The sequence below is a fragment of the Vulpes lagopus genome, chromosome 5, assembly GCF_018345385.1.
Source record: "Vulpes lagopus strain Blue_001 chromosome 5, ASM1834538v1, whole genome shotgun sequence".
In the NCBI taxonomy this organism is placed as follows: Eukaryota; Metazoa; Chordata; class Mammalia; order Carnivora; family Canidae; genus Vulpes; species Vulpes lagopus.
In genome coordinates, this window is record NC_054828.1 from 127,747,059 (window position 1) to 127,773,003 (window position 25,945).

The following is a 25,945-nucleotide window of genomic DNA, read 5'->3' on the forward strand; positions in this document are numbered from 1 at the left end:
CCTCAAGCACCAGGTTCTCTGCCAGGTGCCTTAGTTCTCTTAAAGTTTCACAAAGCACAGTGGTTAAAATGGTTCCATGTTATTTATTAACAAGGAAGATTGTGGTTCAGAAAGTATAGGTCACTTCCCAAAGTTACTTAGCTCTTAAGTAGTAGTATTGCTGTTTCCAAGTGCTTATCATGGTTCTGAACACTTCGTTTTCACACCTTTTGTTCTCATAATCTATGACGCAGTAAGTGTCATTATTCTTATTTTACACATGAGAAAATCGAAGCCCAGAGAAGGTGAGTCACTTCCTGATATCTCACAGCCTCAGTGGTAGAGCTGGGTACCTGGCTCCAGGGTCCACATGTGGAGGGCACTGCCTCTCATAGGCAGTGTGAGAGGCAGGTATTGTCATCTAAATTTTCTTAAGCTGTAGCCTTGTCTGGAATACATAAGACCCTGAAAATTTATGATGAAAATGAAGTGTCTGAAGTTTTTATGTTTCTGTGTTCTCCATTTCTTTCTAGAATATTATAAGATAGTAATACTCTATTTAATATATAAGATGTTTAATATAAATTGTCTTATTTACTCCAGTGATAACTAATCTATTAAGCAGGCATTGCTATATTATGTTTTCTACAATTTTTCTTTGCCTTTGGAAAAATACCAGTTTTCTCTATTTAAAATAAACTATTAGTTATTATGTTGTGTTTTTCAGTTTTTTTCCCCCCTTTTAACAAGTATATATAGTTTATGTCAGTCTATGGTTTGGGTACAGAAGAGGACTCAGGTCAGGCTCTTTACCTTCCTTTAGTTGAGTATATTGCTTAGAAGTACATTGTATCTCAGGATTACAGAAACACTGATCAACTTTTTACATTTCGAGGGCCCAGGCACTGGGCCTTCTATATGCTCTGTGAAGAAGGTAGGAAGTGATGAAAGTCTGGGTGCTCGGAGACAGAAGCAGGAGAGTTGTGAAAATGAATACAGGGGTTTTAAAGTCCCCCCCAAAATTCATATTTCAGTTCAATCCAACAAAAATTTATTGTGTTTGTTATTTGTGGGTCCTACTGATGGATGCTGGAGCTACAGTAGTGAACAAGTACTTGTGTATTTACCTTCAATCCGGTAATCCTACTTGCAGAAATTTACTCTGAATATACACCTCCACAAATACAAAACCATGCAACTTAAGCGTACATGTATAGTAACATTGGTTGAATAAATTTTAGCACATCTACCCTAGTATTTTCTAACTGTAGAAATGAATGAGAAAAAAACTTTTGTAATTGATATGGAGGAATTTGCAGGATATATTAGGTGAAAATAGCAAAGTGTGAATGATGTACAGCATGATAAGGTTTATATAAGAAGGAAGGAGGAATAAGAACATTTATAAATAGATATTCTTTTTTTTGTAAAAATAGAAAACAAACTCCTAGAAAGGGTAAACTAGAACCTGGTGAGAATGCTTGCCTATCACAGATGCAGAGATGGAAGATGGTGCATCTCTGTACATTTTCATGTGGTGAGACTCTCAGTAATATTCCAAAATAAAGAGGATGGAAAAAAGTGAACCCTGGTATCAAATACAAACAGAAAGAAATAACCCTAACAATATATGAAATTGATAACATAACCACACAGAGAAAATAAATCAGTCACCTTTGAACTTAGTACTCTCTTTATTCTTAATAGAATATATCCTGAGGACAAGATTAACTGCAAAGAAATCTTGAATTTAGTAGATTTGTTGTTGGTAGTAGTACTGCAATTATACTTTCACAGTCCTTTTGAACATATTGTAGAATAGAGTAAATGAATAAATAAATAGATAATTTGGGCAACTAGTATTTTCCTTGTGGGAGAAATGAGATACAGATATTGAATAATAAATATTTGTTGCTTTGCTGACATTTTTACCTAAGGACATAGTTTAAATTGAATGCACTCAAGAGCTGTACTTCTTAATACACTCATATGAGTTCAGTGACCTTTACACACATGCCGCGTACAGTTGAGAATCATTATGTATATATGCATAGTTTCATTGAAAGCTTAAAAAACAAAACAAAACAATGTTTTGTTTTATGGTGGCAGGGTGAATCACAAACCACACTTGGTTGTTTGATTGATTCTAATGTCAGTACCAGTACCTCTTAAAAGGTATGAAGCAAGTGGATGCAGAAGAGGCAGCACTCATTAGTGTGTTAAGAACTGAAATCTACAAATGTTAAGAAGCCCAGTTAGCCACTTCAGATCCTGCAGTAAGGAAGGAAGATGGACAGTCCATCAATGAGGTCAAGTATGATTAGACTCTGCAACTCTCAGGTTAGTAAGTTATTCAGGTGAAGTTAGAGATTTTAAAAAATCCACAGTGTCCAGTTCTTTGCAGAGAATTTCTTAGTCCAGCACGCTGTTAAACTAAATAGAAAATGCTGAGCATATTTGTATGAAGCAGAGCTTTTAACTTATTGTTGTGCAGTACTTTGAATTAGAAGTTCTAGTTACGGAGTTTCCTATTAATCTTTGCTGGGATGGTGGCAGGAAGGTGAAAGATACGAAAGGATGAGCAGTAATTTGATTTCATTTTAGATACTATCATTTGAAGACAACATGTTTTCTTAAAATCTTGCCTCTTTTTTTTTCTTGAAGAAACCAAGATGAGTAGGGGATAGAGGCCCTATGGGTTCTCTTGATTTTTGTTTCTCCATTCTAGTTAATTTTCTCCACTCATCATGTGTTTAGTGTGAATTTTTACTCTGGGTCAAAGGCTTATGTGGTTGTCCTTTATGCTTTCTAGTGTTGTAGGGGAACAGGAGGTGGGGTGAGAAGAGGAATAAATATAATGAGTATATTATGCCCTTGAGGAACTTACATGTTTTTTATTTTTATTTATTTTTTATTTTTTTTACTTACATGTTTTTTAATTAATTTTTTTTCCATTTGAAAATACCTTCAAACTTACAAGAAAGTTACAAGAATAACAGTATAACAGAGAACCTCCTATGCCCTTTCTTCAGTTGATTTGCAGTTGAGGTTCTGTCTTTGCTTTGTCATTAGTTTCACACTGTCTACTTTGCTGGCTCCTTCCCCCCCCACACACACACTTTTTTTTTAAACCATTAGAAGGTAACTTACATACCACATATCTTTTATCCCTAAATACTTAATACATGTGTTGAGGAACTTAAATTTAGATTGAGGGTAAAACACACACTGGAAATAGTTGGGAGGAAAGTAAATACATGATAGCTCAAACAGGCAGTTAAGTTTCATCAGCATCAGGCTGAAACGTTGTTTTCTGGATGATAGAACACTTTCTGGATGATAGATACAACTGTTCTTTGCTGTTAGAAAATTGCTGGACTGTCAAGCTGTATGGCTTACAATGTTCAAGGAAATGTTCAAAAGTTTACATTTTTAATAAAATGTATCCTACAAAGAAAATATATCACCCACCTATAGCTTAAAGTAGTAATTTTTTCATCCTATTTATGAAATAGAATATTTGCCAAAGAAATCTTTTTGATGGGGTATTTTTTCATCATATAAAGCAATAATTTGGAGTAAAATTCTGTAGGGAGAATATTTTATTTTGTTCAAGTAAATGTAGAATATTCTTTATTGGAGATACTCTGAAGTAATCAGAACTTTGTTTTGCCATTAAATTGATCCATTATTTTCGACTCCAGCACTTGATGGGCCTGCTATTCATTAATGGGTTGGATTCAGAGGGGTTTTTAGATTTTTTTTTTCCTTTGAGAAAAAAATTGTGTTTATATGCGTACAAATACTTACAAAGAATATTTTGTAGCTACTTTAAGGAAGAGAGATAAAAACAATATAGTAAGAATCTCTAAGAATTCATTAAGGAATTGACTTAATAATTGAATTTAAGGTGATTTGGAATGAAAAACTATGGAAAGACAATTTGATTAACATATTGAAAGATCATATATTGGGATATGTTAGAATAAGTTAGATGACTATTTCTAGTTAACCATAGTTGAGTTCTTTGATACCATTGCTTGTCATTTGAATAATAAAAAGTTTTATTTACAGCAGACAAAAGCAGCAGTATATAATTGATATTCATTTATTTTATTAAAGAAATCTGATTTGATAAAAACAATCAGAAAATAGTATTTTTAACGCTAGTAGTAAAATTTATTTTTTAATCCATAAAAAGCTTCATTTATTTTTATAGCAATTTGATGACACATCTGCTTGCTTTATTCAGCTGAAAAAGAAAATGTTGGTTCTTGGTGTTTGGTAAAATTGCTTTGTTAAATTATTTTCTAAATTGTTCAACTTTTAACAAATGACATTTGATACTAACACTGGAAAGCAATTTCAGCTAATTAAGTAGATCCCTCTATAAACCATTGGAACATTAAGATGACATACTGTTCATTCAAGATTATTTTAATTGGTACAATTATTGTAATTTTCTTGCAATTATGTGTTGAGCTAAAAGCTTTTGTCTAGATCATTTGAGGGGTTTTTTTTGTTAACATACATTTAGTAAGAAGAAAGGGAGTAAAATAAAAACTATAGATAAAGATTTTCAGTCTACTTTTTATTACAACGTTTTAGATAACCATTGAAATATTTTAGTATAAGACTTTATTTCTGGTATTTTTCAGTAAGCATTTTAAGCAATGATAGAGGTTTTTAAAAGATCAATTTAAGTAGTTTTTGTGAAGATAATGTTTTAGATTTCTGTTTTGACACTACTCAAGCAGTCTTTTACTCAGGATGATATGGTCAGAATAGTTTTGTGATAAGGATAGTGCCATACTTTATTTTGATTATTTAAAACAATTGAATAAGTTTTGAGAGAGACTTGGAATGGTAGCCATATTCCATTTCACTGAAATAGCTGTTTCCTGAATAGGCATATAGACATTTAATTTATAACATTTATACTCAATTCAGTATCTTTAAATTATTCAAGTAGTGGTATTTTTCTACTTGACATTTTCATAATAAAACCTCATATGATCTTATTTGATATTCAGCCAAAATTTTTCTGAGTTTAATTTGCTCATTTCTAGTTACCTCATGCCTCCCTTAGCCCTCACTGACCTCCTTCATCTTTCCTTCATTTCTGGGTGATTATTTGTTGCCTCTCTGCCCGTCATGTGACCCAGATTAGGCACAGGTTTATTTCTGTTGGATTTAAGTCGTGAATTTCAATAGCATGCAAAACCAGATACTGGTTAGTTTAGATTTGTGAAGAACTTGTTTCATCTCTTTTGTAGTACAAAGTACATCCTTTGTACTGATGATATCTCTGATTTAGATTTTGAGATACTAGAAATATTTATGCTAAACATTATTCCATGCATGTTGTTTTGGTGCTTATTTATATGTAGTTTAGAATCTTAATGAAATTCTTTTTGATATGAGTGACTTCTCTGTGTGTTTTGGTGTTGTTGCCATTCAACATTTATTAAATTACTGTCTTGTATATAGTTATTGTTTTTTTTAAAGCACAGTTCCCCTTAATATATATGATGTAAATACTGTTTTCAGGGTAGTTCTTGTTGAGAAGGAAAAAGTTGAGCAAAGACTTTGAAGGAAGTGAGAGAATTAGCAAGCAGTTATGTATGGAAAGTATTTCTAGAGAGAGGGAATAGTACAATAGACAAAGGTCCTAAGGTCCTAAGACCAGAGAGTACCAGGAATGTACCAGTAATAGCAAGAAAAGGGATTTGGTGCAGCTAGAGAGGATTCAGTAAAGAGAAGGAGGTGGGAGATGAGGTCAGAGGAGTATGGGACATGGTGGATCATTGTAAAGGTTTTAGCTTTTACCCTGAGTGAAAAGGAGATCTGTTGCAGAGTCTTGAAAAAATTGTATCCATGCCCTTAGTATTTTGTTGCATCAATATAACTTGGCCTGAGTTTGGGAATTCTGTTGACATAAGGGAACGTATTTTGATAATCCTGTGCTGGGAAGGGGATAGAAAGGAATCTCGGTGGGAAAGTTAGGGTAAATGGCAAGTTGTGCAGAAAGTAGGTGGGGATCCCACGATAAAGATGAAAGAGCGATGAAAAAGCTAAGAAGTGAACATGAAAAAGCTAAGAAGTGAACATTCTCTGTAGTCTTGTTGCAATGTACTGAAGAAAATGTTTAGTTTTTCTAAACATCTCCAATAATTTCCCTATATATCTTTACTGTTCTAATCGTTTCTTAGGATCATTTTATTCCTTATTTTCTAGTAAAATATTGGATTTAGAAGCCTACTTTTGGAATCTTTTTTTTTTTTTTAAGATTTTATCTATTTATTCATGAGAGACACAGAGAGAGAGGCAGAGACACAGATGGAGAAGCAGGTGCCGTGGAGGGAAGCCCACGTGGGACTTGATCCCGGGACTCCAGGATCACACTCTGAGCCGAAGGCAGACGTTCAACCACTGAGCCACCCAGGCGTCCTTGGAATCATTTTTTAAATTGCCTTTGCTCCTTTGGACTTGACAGCTGCATGACTTGTCCTATACTCTTCACATTTAAACCCCTGGTTGAGACTAAATGAAAGGTAGTTTCCATAGCATTGACTGTTAGGTGTAGAGAACAACTAGTGAGGTGCTTGTAGAGTAATCCTGAATTTGATTTATGAATACTATAAGATGGAAATGATGGTCATTGCATGTCAACTTGAGGTCTAAGGATAAAGAGAAGGAATTGGTCAAAATTTGATACATAGGAATCAGATTTATCTGGAGTTCTAAACAGGCCTTAGCCTGGGTCTCTAGCCTGTTCTCATGCTTCTCTTGCTTGCTTTTCGCCTTCCCACCTGCGCTTCTTTGCGGTCCATCCTCCCCTTTCCTACCTCCTTCACATCTTAAATACCACAACCTCAGGAAGCCTTTGTGACTAGGCATATCCCGTTCTTTCAGGATTTTCCTAGATGTGTTAATTCTATACTGGTATTTTCCTTCATAGCACTTACCATACTTATGCTTCTTTAAATATTTGCATTACTTTCTTTAATATTTGTTTCTTGAACTAGACTATTAAATCCATGGACTGTAATTTCCTTAAACCTTGCTGAATCCCTTGCTTCTAGACATACTTGGTATAGAGTCAGCAGTGGTGACTATTTCTGAAAGAGTAAAGTAGTATGTTGATGACATTTGGCTTGAGGAAAGCATGGATTGAGGAAGGTGGTAAGCAAGAAGCCACATTTTATCTTGAGAAATCTATTCATACCAACACTTGTTCTTTGGTTCTAAATGTGGGTAAAATGTTTCCTTTGTTATATGCCAGCATATCCCTGGGTCAGGCTAAGTTCTGAGTACATGCAATTGAATGGTGACTACATATTTCAGTTAACACCTAGTGGTTTCCCCCTTTTGTTGGGTGATACTAAAATGAAAGCCAAGTTTTCATAGGCATTTCCCTGTAGCTCTGAGTTCAGCTGCATTTCTAAGGTTTCTTGCATTTATAATCCTTTTATGAATGCCATGGTTTGGAATTGCTTCATATTGGCATGCTTTTCGACAGGTCCCTCCCACTTCAGTCCCTACTTACAGGCTGTTGTCAGTATTGTTTAGAAAGGCCTTATGAATTAGCTGGACTCCATTATTGTCATGCTAAACATTTTGATTGGGTTCATTCATTAAGCAAATATTTATAGAGTCTACTAAGTACTGGGTACATGCTAATAAAAGTACTAGTTAGTATTACTTGAGTCCTCAGTATATGTCACACATTGGATTAATAAGCATTTTACATAGGTTATTTGATTTAATACTAACTCTGGGAGGCAGAAAGTGGGGGTTACCTAAGATCACAAGCTATCACTGTTGGACTTTCCCCGGCCTATTTCTGGAAGCCAGGAGATGGTCTGTCACTACACAGTGGAGCACTAGTTCTGAGATTAGAAATACAGAATTTTACTTTTAAAATGCTAATTTTATTTTTATTTCTAAATATATTTTACTCATTTTTTCAAATAAATATTTAGACTCATTTATTATATATCCATGGGAATGTTATTATGTATCGGTGGGCAGATAGAAATTTTTCCAGAGGATTGGATATATTCTCTATTAAAAAAAAATGCAACTTCTTACCAATTGTGTAAAACCCAAGTAAATGTTTTATTCAGTTCTAATTGTGTCTAGTAACTGCAGTAGGTTTTGTAGGGATTGCTTAAAAAAATCAGTTGTAATATTTGGCACTTAAACAGCTGGTGCATCTGTTTGTTTAACTTTATACCACTTTTATATGCACTAAGTGGCTGTAATATTTTTTAGGTAGCTTTTCAATAACTTTTCTTTTGCCTTAAATAGGATAAAGTTGATTTTAAAAATATTTTCTTATTTAAACTCCTGATGGCCATGTTCAGTAATTTTATGGTAATGTAGAACAAAGAAAGAATTTTAAATATTCCAAAGTTATGTGTTTCTAACTCCAACAAGAAGATCAAGTGTATTAGCTAAGGTTATTTGAAAACACAGAAATAGAAAAATTAATTTCTCTAAAGTATATGTTTTAATATGTGAAACAAAAATATTCCTACAAAGGCTTACAGTTTATTTTGTAATACAGTAAGAGCATATGCACATTTCTATTAAGAAAACCTAACTCTGATTATTTAAGAATTCACATTTGCTGCCAAACCATAAATATATACATATATTTATAGTCTATATATAGAGAGAGCATATATATATATGTATATATGTTTTCAAAGATGAGATTTTTTTTACCTGAAGTTATTTTTTTCAACAGAGGTTTATGATTTCAGAATATCAAATCAAAATAGGTTTAAAACTCCTTGAAATATGAGAATAAACAACAAAAATGCTACATAATTGAAACACTAAGGTGAGATGCTGCTGTAAAGCCATGCTTCAAGCAGCTTCTGTTAGCAGTATCTGAGAAGTCCACAAGATGGGAGTATTTCACTAGAGACATTATTAGCATGTTCAGCCAAGAAATAAGATATAACGCATTTTGCTTTTTTCTTTCCATAGCAGAAAAACAAGGAAAACATGACTGAGTTTAAATATGAATATTTTAAACTTTAAAGTTTAATTTCTATTCCTATTTTTTAAATGGCTTCATAGGACATTCATAAGCACTGAGAATCAAGATCAGAGGCAAATGAAAGCTTATCTGATCATATGGCATAGTCTTTATTAAGTTTGGTACTACCTATTTCTCCTAAAATGCTTTTAAATTAGTTTTTAGGAAAAGGGTAGACATGAAAAAGAAAAGTTTAAAATTGATCTGCTTAAAAATTTGTATTTGGATGAAAAAGTATTCAAACCATTGTAGATCTTGGATTCTATGCTTATTGGACATTAAATCTTCAAGGTAACTTGTCTAATAAAGGTTTTTGCTTTAATCTGAGGCATATTCATACAGGCTTTGATTTCAAAGCCTCCATTCTCTGTATCTGCTCTTCAGAGTTTTACTGCAAAACATTTGCTTCCTCTATCTGGTTAATGAAACAATTTATAAAATTCTTAAAAAGAAACGACATAAGTATCTCTTACTGCTTGGTAGCACCTTACAATACTATTAATGCTCCTCCAACAGCTATGAAAATCGGATCTCATTTACTTTTGTCAGAGTATTTTTTAATACATCATAATATAAACTTGATATAAAACAGTGGTTTTTACTTTTTTATGATACTGTTTTTATATTGAGTCAGTTGTGAATTATTTTGCCTCTCTTAGCCTTTTTACTGAAGTCTTCTCTTACTGTTCTGCCTTGAAACTCTTCTTTTACTATTTGAATTGGTATTATCTGATCACTTGCAGTCTTAACAACTAGGTAGGCATCATGTTGTAGTACATTGTTTTTTAGGCTTTTTCCCCCTAGTGGAAACTCTTTTGTGAATCAAATCTTAGGCACAATCCCAGTACGTAGAGTAGGATGAATATAAATTAAGTGATTCAAATTACAACATTTCCTAATAAATTCAGTTAGTAAGAAAAAACGAGTTGTGCCAAAGAAGATTAGAATTGAAACGTGGATGATCCTTGCAGTCATACATTGGTTTAAACATCTCTGTTTTTCTACTTAGTTTTGTGATATCAAGGAAATTCTAAATCCTAAGTAGATACAAGTGTTACCAATTTTTAAACCTGCTTTGCAGTAGCAGGATATTTTCAATTAAGTTGGCTTCATAGGTCAATCACCAGTATTAGAATTGCTCACATTTCTAATTGGTTGAAGTGTTGGGTGCTGCTTTTCTGACTGGGTCCTATCACCTGGGTTGTGTGAATTAACATTGTGATTTTCTTTTTTTTGTCCCCTTTTTTTCCTTAAGATTTTACTTATTTACTTGAGAGAGAGAGAGTAAGCAAGACAGAGAGCACACAAGCAGAGGGAGAGGGAGAAGCAGACACCCTGCTGAGCAGGAGCCCAATGTGGGGCTTGATCTCAGGGATCTGGGATTATGACCTCAGCCGAAGGCAGTTGCTTAACCAACTGAGCCTCCCAGATGCCCCACATTGTAACTTTCTGTTATTACACTCTGCACTCAGGCAGATAGAGTGGAATATTGCACTTACTTGCCTAATTTTATGAACAGAAAAACTGGATTTAAAAAAATGAAAGAACTGATGCAAATAAAGATGGAGGAGAAACTTTATTTCAGAGTCTGCAAAAAATTAAAAAACCAGGCTGACTTGGTAACTATAGGCTTCTATGTTGGTCTTCAGTGTGTTAAAATTTAGTATGTAACAACATTCTGTTTTATTATATTTTAAGGAGTTACAAATATGTAAATCATTAAGAATTTTGAACCATGTCTGTGGCATCCAGTTTGAACTAGTGCAGGGAACAGAGCACAGGCTTTTAAATCAGGCTAGATAGGTGCCAGCTGTGCCACTTACATCTGAGGTAATGTCAGGCCAGTTGCTTCACATCTCCAAACCTGTTTTCTCATTTTAAAAATTGAAATACCTATGGAATACTGGTAGATAGAAATTAGATGAACTAGACCAAACACCTGGCTCAGAGAATGGCAGGTTGCAGGTATTCTACATATACTAGTTCTTTTTAAAATTTTCTTCTCAAGTCTTTTAGAACTTGCAAAGATAATCTTCCTGTTAGATTGTATGTATGAAAATGGATGTGTTCCTCAGAGTGTTTTCCCACAACACACATAAATGAAGGCAGTGCCTTATCAGTAACGTAGGTGAGCCTAGGCAGATACCTCTTTGAGCTTTCATATTTCACCCTGCTTGTCTGTTGATCCTTTCTCATCCCTGTAGTTATCAGAATTGCAACCTTAAAGCCAAGTGACGTTGTGCTTCCAGTGTCATTTTTATACCACAAACCAAGGGAGTTCAAAAGTGGAAGGGATTGTGTAGGCCAGTGCTTTTCTTCATTACTTTGAGAGAAAGACCATCTCCCACATGGCAGTTTGTGGGAAGCATCTACAGGACTATCGATAGGATCTGAGAGATCTGCTTCAGCCCTCTGGAACAAGGAAACTGGAATCAAGAGAGGTTACATGATTTGTCCCATATCACACAGTTATTAACAAGTGACCTAGACTTTAAATAAATTTTGTTAGGCCTTGTAAAAAAATTAAACTGGTTGCTTTTAATTTTTTTAAAGATTTTATTTATTTCAGAGAGAGAGCATGAGCAGGGGGAGGGGCAAAGGGAGAGGGAAGAGTAGACTCCCCACTGAGCACGGAGCCCCAGCCGGGCTCTATCCCAGAACCCTGAGATCATGACCTGAATTGAAGGCAGATGCTTAGCCGACTGAGCCACCCAGGTGCCCCTCATTGCTTTTACTTTTAATTGTCGGATATCATAGCCTTATTCTGACTTCTCTGAGATGGTCAAATCTGGATTTAAGGAAAGCCATTGCAGTAAATACTCTGTTCTGTCCTATCAGAATCCAGCCAAGTTGCATTGTATTCCTAGAAATGACTACCTTTAATGGAAAGCATCTAATATGTAAATATGTAGTAAGTTGATATAATAGCTTCAAAGGGAGGTTTTTACCCCAGACTTTGGTATACTAAGTGTCCTTGGCAGTTGAACACACATGTTCATCACTGGATTGAATTGAATCATCACTAGAGATTATTAAGCTGCATTTCTTTTCGAGTGTAAATGCTTCTGTGTCAAAATAATACAGTGCTTTTAAAAAAATTTATAAAGGAGATTTTTTGAATTTCAGTATAATTAATGTACAGTGTTATATTAGTACAATATAGTAATACAAGAACTCTGTATATTATCGTGGTCATCACAATAAGTGTACTCAATCCCAAGGAGATTTTTATGGTCATAAAATTTTCCTATTATTTTTAGGTCTAGTTTGTTTTTTAGTTTCTTTTTTTTTTTTTTTTTTTTTTTTTTTTTTTTTTGCAGGACAAACAGGATAATTTTATTCTTATTTTTCCTTAAAATAAAGATACAGAAGTTTTACAATTCACTATGATTAGACGTGATTTATCATTTAACATTTTTTTTAAAAACAAATGACAACAGAAACAAAGAACTAGTACAAATTATAAAACTACTGGAGCAAAGAGAAACTATCTTTCTGATCAAAACGTGTGCCACAGCTAAACCTCCTCAGAAAACTTTCTAAGACTTCTTAGCTAAACTTTCTTGGGGAGGGTTATGGGAAGCCTTTAATCTCAAATGTTTAAACTATTTTTGTGATCACTAAATGCCTTCACTAACTTGTTAATCAAATGCTTCCTAAATTTAGGAACCAATGACCAAACGGCTTGAAACACATTAAGTCTTGATCCCATTTTCCCAGCTATAAATTAACATTTCAAGAAAACAAAATATTTTCTAAGCACAGAAGCTTCCTAAAAAAACTTCAATTACCTTTTCTGGCTCAGTACCTGACTGAAATGTTCAAATGTTCATATTGCACACAAAAAAATTTTGAGCAGCATACTATGTGTGAGATGCTGATGAAAAATAAGACTGGAAAAAAACAAAAAACAAAACCCTAAATTGTGTCCCACTTACATGATTTAAATATATAGTTTCTATATCTTTAATTAATATGAGTAAAAAGGTAAACTTTAGAACAGCACAGAAATACAAATCATTAGAGTTTTACAAAATATACTCAACCCCTCTACGTGCACAATCGTTTAATTCTGGAGTTATCACACAAGGGAGGAGCTCCTCCCTTGAGCTAATTTCTTCCCCTTCGTATGAAAGCAGGAAGTCATGTGTACAAAGTCATTTATACGAAAAGAATAAAGATCCACATTCCTTTCCTTTGTCCTTGACAAATATTTATGGAATGTTGGAAATTATAACAAAACAATTCCAATGTCATGAATTCTAAAGACCTGGAATGAAAAACTCCTAGTGGCATACTGAGTTACATGGAACGACAATCATCTAGAAGCTGGGGCCGTGTTCCCCGTCAGCCTTAGAGGCTACCTCTGATCAGGGTTTTTTTTTAGTTTCTGACTATATTTGTTACTTATACTCAAAGCAAGAAATAAGAACAGCTGAAACATAAAAACAAGATATGGCCAACAATACTGACTTCTAATTCAGAAGTGGGAACATAACTGGGAAAAGGGGGAGCTGTGTCACATGAGGTCTTGGATATAGTGGTATCTCTGCCACCAAGGTCTTATCTTGTGCTGCCCCTGTAGGTCTAGCTGAAGCCCAGCTGCAGATATGCATATTGTGTTCCTAATGATAGTCTACAAAGTTTGTGTATTGAACATTTAAAAAAAAATTATTATATGACTACATGTTTCCTCCAGTGTAAAAAAAAAAAAAAAAAAAGATCTTTGGCCCTAATATTTCTACCAGATAGGAAATATACATCTTCTTGGATGTATACACCTTTGGTGTGAAATAATTTTTTTTTAATGTAGAATAAGCTCTCTGGTAAAAGAATAACATTGTTTAGTTTTGTCAGTGGTTTATTTGGAAACAGACAAGTACTTTTATGGTTTGTATAATATAATAACCCTAAATTGGACACATAAGCACATAAACACATTAAATACTTGAAACCAGAAATGAACCTGAAGGTTTGGGATAATTATGCATTCTCTGTGCCACACATACAAGCACTTTGTTGTTGCCTATTGCAATTACTGAATAGGATGCTTTTACGATACAATATTACTTTTGTAAGCTTTGAAAAGTAGTATTACTGAGAATACTTGACACTGTGCACTGTTGTCTTGAGAATCAGCACTGACCACTGCATGCAGATGCCTCTTCATTTTCTAACAAGTTCTTTGCTCCATTGAGTTTGTTTTGCACTCAACACAGCCTTCTGCATTTGGGCAGTTTTTACTCTTATTACTTTATTACTTTACTTTAGCTATAGCTAAGGACTATGTCTATTTTTCTCACCCCCTAGGCTTAAGGCCTTTCCAACATAATATGAAAGGTGACCCATGAATTGTTACTAAGGTACTTTTTTATAAGAATTGTAGAAGTGATTAAAATTTAAGGGATGCAGCAAAGGCAGAGCTCAGAGGGAAATGAATAGCTATAAATGCCTACATTAAAAAAGAAGAAAGTCCTAAATAGCCTAACTTTTTAGACTTTAAGGAACTAGGAAAAAAACAAATTTAAAAAATTTCAAAGCTAGCAGAAGGAATGAAATAATGAAGCTTTGAGCTGAGATAGAGAATAGAATAACAATAATGAGAATTGACAAAACTACAAGTTGTTTCTTTGAAAAAGATTGACAAGATTGATAAACCTTTTTCTAGACAAAGACAACTAAAAATCAGAAAATGGAGACATTACCACCAGTCATACAGAAATAAAAAGGATTGCAAGAGAATATTCAGTGAGTGCAGGAAAGGCGTTTGACAAAATCCAGCATCCTTTCATGATAAAAACACTCAGAAAACTGGGAATACGTGGGAACTTACACAACACAAAAAAGGGCACTTGTAAAAGACCCACAGCTAACCTCATTCTCAATGGTAAAACACTGCAAATTTCCCCACTAAGACTGAACATGACAAGGATCTTTGCTCTGGACTGCATGTATCCCTCCAAAATTCACATGTTGAAGCCCTGTTCCTCTATGTGGTCATATTAGAGATGGAGCCTTTGGGAGGTAAGGAGGTTCAGATAAGGTCATGAGGGTAGAGTCCTCATGATGGTATTAGCATCCTTATAAAGTAGGACCAGAGAGCTAGCTACAAACCAGGGAAAGGGTTCTCATCAGAACCTGACTGAGCTGGCACTCTGATCTTACACTTCCAGACTCCAAGAACTGTGAGAAATAAATGTTCATTAAACTAATCAGTCTGTGGTGTTTTGTTATAGCAGCCCGAGTTGACTAGACACCCACTTTCATCATTAGTATTCACTGTTATCCTGGAAGTTCTAGTGAGTGCAGTTAGGCAAGAAACAAAGTAAAAGGATCAAAATTGGGAAGGAAGAAATAAAACTATCTTGTATTGCAAATGATGTGATCCTTTATATAGAAAATCCCAAGGAATCCACAGGAAAGCTGCTAGAGCTAATAAATTCAGCGGACTTGCAGGCTACAGATCAACACAAAAATCAGTTGTTTCTATACCCCTGAAATGAACAATCTGAAAGGAAATTAAGAAAGCAATTCTGTGTACTATAGCAGCTAAAAGAATAAAATACCCAGGAATAAATTTGACCAACAAGGTTAAAGACTTGTACACTGAGAACTACAAATTGCTAAATTAAAGAAGATCTAGAAAAAATCTAAGTAAACACAAATCTGACTCCTGTTCATTGACAGGAAGACTAAATAGTAAGATGTCAGTACTACTCAAATGATACACAGATTCAACACAATCCCTACTAAAATTCCAGTAGCCTTTTTTGCAGAAATAGAAACCTGATCCTCAGATTCCTATGAAATTGCAAGAGATCCCAAGTAGCCAAAAACAATCTTGAAAAAGAAGAAAGTTGGAGGGAGCTCACATTTCTCATTTCAAAACTTACTACAAAACTACAGTAATCAATACAATGAGGCACTGGCCTACAGATAGGCATATCGGCCAATGGATAGAATTGAGAGTTCAGAAATGAACTCCTACATCTATGGCCAATTGAGCTTTGAGAAGGGTGCTAATTCCGTTTCATAGGGGAAAGAATAGTCTCTTCCACAAATGGGGCTGGGAAGAGGTTTCCACATGCAAAAGAATGGAGTTGGACCTCTGTCTCACAACATGTGCAAAGATTAACTAAAAGTGGATCGACCTACTCTTTTCCAAGCATACTTTTTTTTTTCAATATCAGAAAGGGTAATTAAAGTGAAAATTATTATGAAAGAAGAGTTCTTTGGGAACAATGCATTTTTCCGTGTGTGTGTGTGTGTGTGTGTGTGTGTGTGTGTGTATTAACAAAAGCGATAGGACAGTATTCTGCCTCGAGGCACTGGAGATGTAATAGTGAACAAAACCAGACTTGTTGCCAGCTTTAAAGGAACTTAGACTCCAGAGGGGGAGTAGACGGTAATAAAATAATTCCACTAATGATCATAAAATTCCAGTTGTGATACGTGGTGTGCAAGAAAGCGTCTGTGCTATGATGGTCTGGTCTTGGGAAAGACGTCCTTGAATGGGTGAGTTGGGCTGATATGAAGGACCAGTAGGAATTAACTGGATGAAGACAGAACACAAGACCATACTTAGCTCCGAATGTGTTAGGGGTTTTGGGTTGTGTTTCCACAGATGTGTACTTCATTTCGTCTTTTGTTTCTCACCCGTTGGCTACAGTGCAGAGTAGCTGTTTTCCGTCTGTACGTTCCATCTCTTAACCAGAATGCATAGAACATTATTTAATAAATGGGCCTTCACTGATAGAAAGTATTTGAGTCAACTAGGGATTAAATTTGTTTCAAGGTAAAAAATTCTGAGGCAGGTGAGAGTTTTCCCTGTTTTTTAAAGAAAACTTATTTTTAACCTCCAATGATTAAATAATGACATTATTAGGTGGCTACTTTTAGATAAAATATGATAAATAATGCCTTCTTCATAAATTATGCTTTTAGAATCTGTTTATATTTTTATTTAAAATAGGAAATTTTTTCCCTGTAATTTAAGACCTCATTTTGAATGGAAGTGATTTGAATGGCTTATGTAGTTTCTGCCATGGAATTAATGTGGACTTTCTATAAACCACTGTCGTTTATAATCAAAATGCTTTTAACTTACATTGATGTTGGCATTAACAAGTGCTGCTAGATTGATAGCATAGAAAGAAATTGCATTTAAACTTACTAGGAGCTCATGGATGCCTGAGGTTTCATAATGCTTTCTGTGGGCCATTTAACTGCTGGCAACTTTAATTCACATGATTCATAATACTGGAAATTTAAATTCACTCTTAATTGAAAAGTGAAGTTACTTAAATTCTTTAAATACTAACCTTTGGAAAAATATCTGAAAAATAAAGACACATATGATTTTAGTGGCCCACTGCCAAAAGATTATCATTTACATAAATATCTCTTTCAGTAGAAGAGCTTAATGTATTGAGCTCAAAAGGTTAGAATCGAGACTTCAATCTGGATACCAGCAGTAGACTGTTGGCTTGTGAACAGCAGTATTGTTCATCATATTGAGAACACTGTTCACATTCAAGTTTAAGCAGAGCTGGCATTAAAATTCAGTTAATTTGTTTCATGTGACTTGTCAGCTGTGTGTTTTTATCTAAATCTTTCTAGCTTCTCTTCTTAGTATTTTATGTTAAACTCCTGAAACAGATGAACTACCTTTTTAACTGTTTAAGCTCTGAAATTTTGGCCACTTCCATTAAATGATTCTTGGTAACAGTTCTCCAAATTTTTCTTACCATTTAAAATACATTAATAATCAGTTTGAATGCCATTCTAGTTTATTAAGTAATCCTGCTTCAGAGGGCTTTTCTGTTTTGTGCATATGTGCATGAGTCTGTAAGAGGGACTCCCTGAAATTCATGAAGACAAAATTGCTGTCCTTATCTTCTCACCAGCACACTATTCTTTTCTTGTTTGCTAATTTTGTTCTCTGGATTTTCCCTCAGATGGCTTTTAATGTTTGGCTACTAGCCCAGGATTGGGTCTGAGCAGTGAAGAAACAGAGAATAAAACCTTTTTTGAAAAAGGAAAAACCTATACTAACTTTTTTCTAGTTTATGAAATTTCTTTAAAAATTGTTTATTTCTTCTTTCCTTTGTGAAGGCAAGAAGCATGGTATCCCATAATAAGCATGGAGTTTAGAGCCGATCAGTTTCTCTTGCGCAGTTGTGCGGCTTTAGGCAGGCTGCCTCATTTGTCTGAAGCTCACTCTCCTTGTGTGTAATGATAATGATAATTCATTTAATATTCACTGGTAGGGCCTCGTCAACATGTGAAGTGCCTAGAATACACTGCCCTCCTTCCTGTTTCCTAGCCCCAGTCCTGCCTTTGGTCAAAGGCATTATAATTCTGACCTCATACTTGTTATCTTAGTAATTTTATAAATGTACCAAGTTTATTGTTCCCTTTTTTCCTTAAGAAAAATTTTAATGAGAACAAGGTGTGTTATTTATTTTTATAAATAAATTTTATGGGACATGTGGAATTTTCCTTTTTAATAGTGATATTAATGACCTTTTTCATTTATTTCTTGCTTGAAGAATATCAAAGAATATTCCAACAACTAAAGATGTTGAGCCACTGCTTGAAATAGATGGAGATATAAGAAACTTTGAAGTGTTTTTGTCTTCAAGGACCCCAGTTCTTGTGGCTCGAGATGTAAAAACCTTTTTGCCATGCACTGTAAACCTAGACCCCAAGCTACGGGAAATTATTGCAGGTGGGTATTCGTAGTGAATTTAATTTGTCTTATCTGAAGTCCTCAAAATCCCATTTCTAACTTAGCTATGTAAGTTTGTCTTGCTCCATGAAAAACCAAGATATACTAAACCAAGCACTACACAGGAGAATTAATGAAATGGAACATTAGGGATCTTGACATCCTTTAGAGAATGTCAAGAAAATGTTACTTGTTAAACCATTTTAATATGTTTCTCAGCTCACACACCTGGCTGCTTCTTTGGAACCAAATTCCTCTTAAGATAGAGTCACCACTTTAAGATATTGGTCCATTGTAATTTTCCTGGGACTATTCTTAATAGGGGTCTCTATCCAAAGGAGCAAAAATATCTTTATATTACTTTCTAAACTTAAACTTGTAGATTGGAACTTGAGGATAGTGACATTAAAGTTTTGTAATAATTTCATTTGTTCTTGAGGCACCACCAGCTGCCCCTGTACACACAGAACCTTTATTGGAACATCATCTTTTGTGTGGCATTGCTGTCCCACCTTTGAGTTTTCTGGGGGTTATGATGAGAAAGCTTAAAACTACTTCTACATTCTTTTTTAGGTACCAGTTACAAGACTAATATCAAGGTGTATTTTGTGGCTGTGGAATTGTTTGTTCAGAGAAGAATAAATCATACAGTTTGCAAACCCACAGTTTAGTGGTCATTATATTTTAATAAATTAATAAATTAGACAAGTGTGTGTTTTTAATAGTAATTCTTTATGGATCATAACCATTATTAGAATAGCACAAATACCTTAAAAAGTCAGAAATAATTATTGTTCTGGTAACTATAAAGAGAAGAATCCAGATGTTGGTGACTTTTCAAATAGTGACAAAAGCTTTTATGCAAAGTTATTGAGTTTTTCTCACTAGATGTCTTTGGGCAAGACTTTTTGAGTCAGGATTTCCTGTCTCTTTTAAGTCAGTTGGAATCCTTGGTAAGAGTGAAAAAAGCATATTTCTATCTGGTAACTAAATGAAAAAGTGATAGTTGGATTAATTACTAAAGTCTGTTTTCTTTTGCCTTCTGGGGTGCCACTTAATCTTGTAGATGTTCGTGCTGCGAGAGACCAGATTAACATCGGAGGACTTGCATATCCTCCACTGCCTTTACACGAAGCTCCTCCTAGACCACCGTCAGGGTACAGTCAGCCTCCATCTGTCTGTTCTTCTTCCACTTCATTCAATGGACCATTTGGAGGTGGGGTTGTGTCACCACAGCCGCACAGCAGCTATTACAGTGGGATGACGGGACCTCAGCATCCATTCTACAACAGAGTAAGAAAGTGCTAGAAATCTTTAATTTTAAGAATGGGCGGGGGGAGGAATATCAGAAGTTTTCTATGACAGATTCTATTATTGTCTTGAAACCACTTTAGCTTTAAAATAGGAAAAATGTTAAGTTTGAATTTAAAATATATGATTTTTTAAAAAATCAAAAATTTCTAACTTTAATGGGTTCTAGATCTCAACTGAATCTTGAATGTTAGAAATGCTTTTTGCTTTTATAAGAAAGTGAACTCCGGAGTCATCAGTGACTATCCTATGCAACAAAGGGAACTGTTTCTCTATTTGTTCATAAACATTTATTATGTTTGTTATATTTTGTGTAATTATATTGACATTTAAAACAATGATTTAACTTAAAACGTAAATTTCCTCAGTATTCAGTAAATCTATATTTAATATGTATTACAACTTTTTAAATGTGAGATGGAAGATGCTGCTTGTAGGATTCAGATGTTATTGCCAAATAATAGCACTATAGCCCATTTCTAGAATTCTATTTCAAGTTATTTGTAGTCCTGCGTAATTGTTTACTTATATAAATATCATTTTCTACTGAAAGAGATGAAAGTACAATGATCACTGGTATACAGACCCTATCAAGTTTAGTGGCCTGAGCTATACCCATCTTACTGATCTTAAACACTAGTATTTCCTGTGGGATAATGAAGCTTGAGCCCTAGTATTATACTTTCTGGAACTGTACACTAAGGTCCATTACAGTTTTCTTATTTTTTTTGTCTCCCTCTTTAGTCTAATTTGAGAAAAACGTAGGGACTAGGATTCACAGAAGCCAACTGCATGCCTAAGTAAATGTCACATGAGCTAGGAAGAAAGCGAAGTTTAGAATAAATGTGGCAAGGAAGGAATTCCAGAATTTAAATTGAATTTTCAGTTTTAAAAAAATGTTGGCCATAGAAGTACAGTTGACTCTTGAACAACAGTAGTCTGAGCTGTGTGGGTCCACTTAGACACAGCATTTTTTTTTTATATATACAGTACAGTACTGTAAATGCGTTTTCCTTATGATTTTCTTAATATTTTCTGTTCTCTAGCTTGCTTTATTGTAAGAATACAGTATATAGTACATACAACTTACAAAATATGTATATTCGACTATTTATGTTGTCAATAAGGCTTCCAATTGCCAGTAGGCTATTAGTGGTTAAGTTTTTGGGAAGTCAAAAGTTATACACAGATTTTCAAGTACACAGTGCGGGAGAGGAGTCAGCACTCCTGAACCCTGTGTTGTTCAAGCTCAACTGTAATTAGGGGCACTATTCACAGAGGTCCTATGGATGTTATTCTACTCTTATATTCAGACAAGGAGAAAGAAGGTGGAACAATAGCATTTTATAATGTATTCCATCCTTGTAAAATTTAACTGTGTGGTAGACAGTGTTGAAATGCAGGGTTTTATTTAGCAGTCTTAAAATCTCCTGTAATTTTACATAAAATGGCTCATTGATCAGTAGATGACAGTTGAGGTTTTGAAACCAAGAAATTTTTTTTTTTAAGTTTACCATACCATCTAGGCTGATGTGGTACTTTAATAGCATTTTATCATTTAAAAACACTTAAAGTTTTCTCGTGTTTTTAGATCTAGTTATTTTTTGTTCTAGTTATTTGAGGTTTTTAGTCTGAAAGTTAAAAGGGGAATAATTTTCCTAAATGGCAGCAGTAAAAAGGTAGAGTAAGATGTTATTTCAGTGTAATGAAGCTTAATGAGTTTTAATCTTTATGTTTAGCCCATATAATGATATCTCCTGTTTATGTGAAGTTGGCTACAAATAAATGCTGTAGTTATAAATCTTGCTAAACAGTGTATTCCCCATTAGAAAAGTGGGTATAGGACATAAAGTAAGCTCTAGGAACTTAAAGTAACAATATTCTTGGACTCCATGTTGGGGTGTTCTCATATGTATTGAGTTTTTGTTGTTGTTGTTGTTGGTTTTTTTTTGGTTTTACTTAAGGCTAGCCTTTTTTTTTTTTTTTCTTTTTTTTGGTAAAGAATAGTATTTTATTAAGAGTCCATTCTGCCTTTTTTTTTTAAAGAGATTTTAAGAGTGAATATTTGTAAATCACTTAAGAACTGACACATGATAAGCCCATAAAAATGTTTAGGAGAAACTCTTTTCAGATTGTAAGGTATAAAACTTTTAGTTGTTTAAAAAATCTTATATTAAATCAACAATATGACAATTTAAACACTGGGTCTTAAATTTGGGTTTGATATCTTACAGACTATGAGTAAGGCTCTTTTTCTTTTGTTTTGTCATTTGCATTATTAAAAATTTGGAGTTGTATTTTATTGGTTAGTTTCATTTGATAAATCTCATCACACTTTGATTTCTGTAATTGTTTATCCCCTTCTTTTGTTACGTGTTTTTTCCATAGCCATTCTTTGCCCCCTACCTTTACACGCCAAGGTATTACCCTGGCGGCTCCCAACACCTCATCTCACGTCCATCAGTAAAAACGAGTTTGCCCAGAGATCAGAGCAATGGCCTAGTAAGTATAAAAAAGGGTAACTAAAGTATTAATCTAATAAGACACATAGACAGCAGTAGAAGTTTGGTTATTTCCTTTCTGTAGCAAAAGAATGCAACTTATTTTATAAATAGTTTTAAGACACATAAGCTATTACTAACATAAAGTGTATTTTGTTTTCATTTCTAGTAAATGTCTATGGAAGGAAAATTACTAGCAGCCTCAGTGAATAAATGTTGAGTTGTTTACAACCAGAGTTTCTGGCTTATAGCACAGAGTCTGTTACCAAAACTTTAAAAAATTAAACCTTTACATCTGCTAATTTCTAATATCTTTAAAAAAAACATATATACATGGTATCTGTGTGTGTGTGTGTGTGTGTGTGTGTATGTATATATATATACATATATATATAAAACACACACATATATATATATGTGTGTTAGCCCTATGGTATAAAAATTCGAGGATACATTGGAAGAGCATTTTAATCTAATGGCAGAAGTTAAGTAAGCTAAGGGAATTATTCAAATGTATGATTGACTCTACTCCAAAACAAAATACATTGTAAAATATTACATGTTTCTTATGGTCAGCTTAGTTTAACAATTTAAAAATAGAAATTCCCTGTTAATATATTTTTATAAAGTAGAAGATAAAAGGTATAGAACTTAAACTGTTACTTCAAATTTAAATGTCACTGAGGGAAACTCTAATCACGTTCAGGTTTCAGTGTTGTCTGTGATCATGTTAGCATCGTGTTCATTCATCATCCTAGTTTGGCCCCCCTCACCTTTCACCCACACTGTTGTTTTGTGTTGTTAGGAGGTTATCAAGGAGGATGCTGCTGAGGGGCTTCCTTCACCCACAGACTCCTTGCGGGTAACGGAGTAGTCTTGTGGTGGGAACAAGAGCCTATCATCGCTTCTGCAGCAGTAACAATTGTCTTAGTTGTGGTGACAGCAGTCCCCTAACTCTGCATCCATGCTGTGATGGCCACTAGAGTAGAGTAGCTGAATACTAATAATTATATTTCATAGATTAATTTAAAAGCTAATGTTTAACTTTACCCTTTATTTCCTCCTGTTTTTCCCCTTTTTCAATGACATGGGATGGGCGCTTTTTTTTTTTTATTGTCCAAGAAGGATGGGTTTTTCTAGCAGCCATCAGGAGAAGTTAGTTGGTATTTGTTCCTTAGTGTTGAGGAATATTTTCACCTTTTTTTTTTTAAAGATTTTATTTATTTATTAATGAGAGACACACACAGAGAGGGGTGCAGAGACACAGGCAGAGGGAGAAGCTGGCTCCATGCAGGGAGCCTGATCTGGGACTTGATCCCAGGTCTCTAAGATCAGGCCCTGGGCTGAAGGCGGTGCTAAACCGCTGAGCCACCCAGGCCATCCTTTGATTGTTTTTCTTAAACAATTGGTACTGCACACATAGAATACTTTTGAAAGATTCAAAATCACCCTTGAGACCACAAAAGGACATTATAAGCTAGATGGTACAGATCAAATGGATCTGTAGTGACTCATTCTTAATTTGGGTGTCCACAGTTTATGAAACCTTAGTGTGAATATAGTACTATTTTTCTTTATAGGTATATTTATTAAAATAAAATTTTTAGATAAACAAGAGGTAGTTCATTATGTAAAGGGAATTATTTAAACCTTTTGGGACCAACACCTTACAGTGAGTTTTTTAAAAAAACTTCTATAGGAAATCACTGCATGTATTTATTATTCCAGACTTTGTGTTTAATAAGAAATATCTTTAACATGATGAGCCTTAATATCTTCATTTATTCAATGTGGAATTTAGAACCCAACTTGTATTTTAACTTCTCTTGATATATTTACAGAATGTTATGCCCATGTGGACACGATCAATTTAATCTAGAGCTCTGCTGAAATGTGGCATGATGATTAGAATTAATGTGGGGGAAATACTACATCCTGAGCTTATCCATAATTTTTAAGTTAAAACATGCATTTGGGTCAGCAGTAGTTTTTTAATTTTCTTTTAGTTAATGGTAGTAAGAGAGAGAAAGAGAACCATTTTGGTGTTTTCATTGAGGAGTTGATGATTCTTTTTAAGTCATTAACATTTCAGATGAAGTGTTTGAGTGACTCCAATTATCCAGGAATAATAGACACAGTAAACCATAATAATTTTGTTTGGGTGTTGGGGAATCTTTAATGCGTGGATCATTGCCACTATATGCAAGAATGACTTTTAGTTTAGTCAGAGAGCTCTTCATACATACATTCATGCATGTAATGCAATTCTCTAAGCTGAAATTCCTTAGCAAACTTTTGATGAAAATCAGATACTGTGAAGAATTTGATGGTCCTAATGACACAGACATGCTGAAATTAGTAGCTATTCCTTTGCTTGAGTATGTGGACAAACACTTGTAATTAAAAGATATCTGTAGTTTCTTTTAGGGACCAGTGAAGGAGCATTAAGCAAATTTGAAATGAGTTTTTGGGGAAGGGGAAATAATGCAATTCTTGTGATGTGTTTAGAAACCCAATAACAAAGAATAAAGGAGCTCTGCATATATTAGTGCCTTTGTTTAGCAAAATAACCATACTATTTGCTCTTCTTTTAATATTAAAAGATAGTTTTGTGATTGGCTTAGTGAATAATTAATGCTTACCAAGCTTTTTTTGCTTTTAAGAAATTAACAATGACAATAGCATGTAAAATTTGTTTGGTAGAAGACTAGTAAAAATAGACACTTAGTTCAAAGCCAAATCAAAAGCAGTGGTGGAAATGTGAAGTACCTGTACATGGGAACATTGTCTAGAATCTTTATGGCTCAATCACCATAGAAGTTAATATAAAAATTATTTAGCCCCTCGTGGCAAATACTGCTTTCCAGTCCTATAGTAGAAAGTTTTATATTTCCAAGATAGCAGGAGTGTGGATTACGTCTATCTGCTCATTCAACTGTCCCCCTGTATGCAAGAGTTGACAAGAGCTGCTTATAGATAAGTGTCAGGAGCTACACAAACACTTTTGGATAAATCGTCTTGTCATTACAGACACAGAGTAATGAGTAAAAATAAACACCACCACCAAATAGAGCAAGACCATAAAGAGTTAACCAATTGGTATTTTCAGTGTAAGTGGTCCCATCTTTTTTTACTACAAGGAATTCTGCTAAACCTTTAAAAAGTAGATCCTAATGAAACAATTGAGTTTCCTCACATTAAGGAACATTAGAATGATTATAACTTGTGAAGGCCAGCCAAGGATTTTCCAGAGAAGTTATAGATACATCCAAGTGTTTCACCAAAGTGAAGATGTAAAATATAAGACTCTATGCTAACTTTAAAAAATAATTTTACATAGAAGAAAATATGTGCCAAATCTTATAAAACTGG

The 25,945-nt window shown here is 34.2% G+C and overlaps 1 protein-coding gene across 16 annotated transcripts in view; it reads left to right on the top strand.

Annotated features, from left to right (window-relative positions):
• The window catches only part of KIDINS220 (kinase D interacting substrate 220), a 107,646-nt gene that overhangs the window by 54,449 nt on the left and 27,252 nt on the right, over positions 1 to 25,945 (top strand). For 8 of the 16 annotated variants that reach the window (XM_041754480.1, XM_041754478.1, XM_041754481.1 and 5 more), the window contains exons 23-26: positions 18,583 to 18,761; positions 19,828 to 20,054; positions 22,461 to 22,574; positions 23,379 to 23,435. In XM_041754480.1, the coding sequence (XP_041610414.1) occupies positions 18,583 to 18,761; positions 19,828 to 20,054; positions 22,461 to 22,574; positions 23,379 to 23,435 (577 nt within the window). The remainder of the gene's footprint in view (positions 1 to 18,582; positions 18,762 to 19,827; positions 20,055 to 22,460; positions 22,575 to 23,378; positions 23,436 to 25,945) is intronic. The other 8 variants (XM_041754482.1, XM_041754471.1, XM_041754472.1 and 5 more) reach the window with 2 other exon arrangements.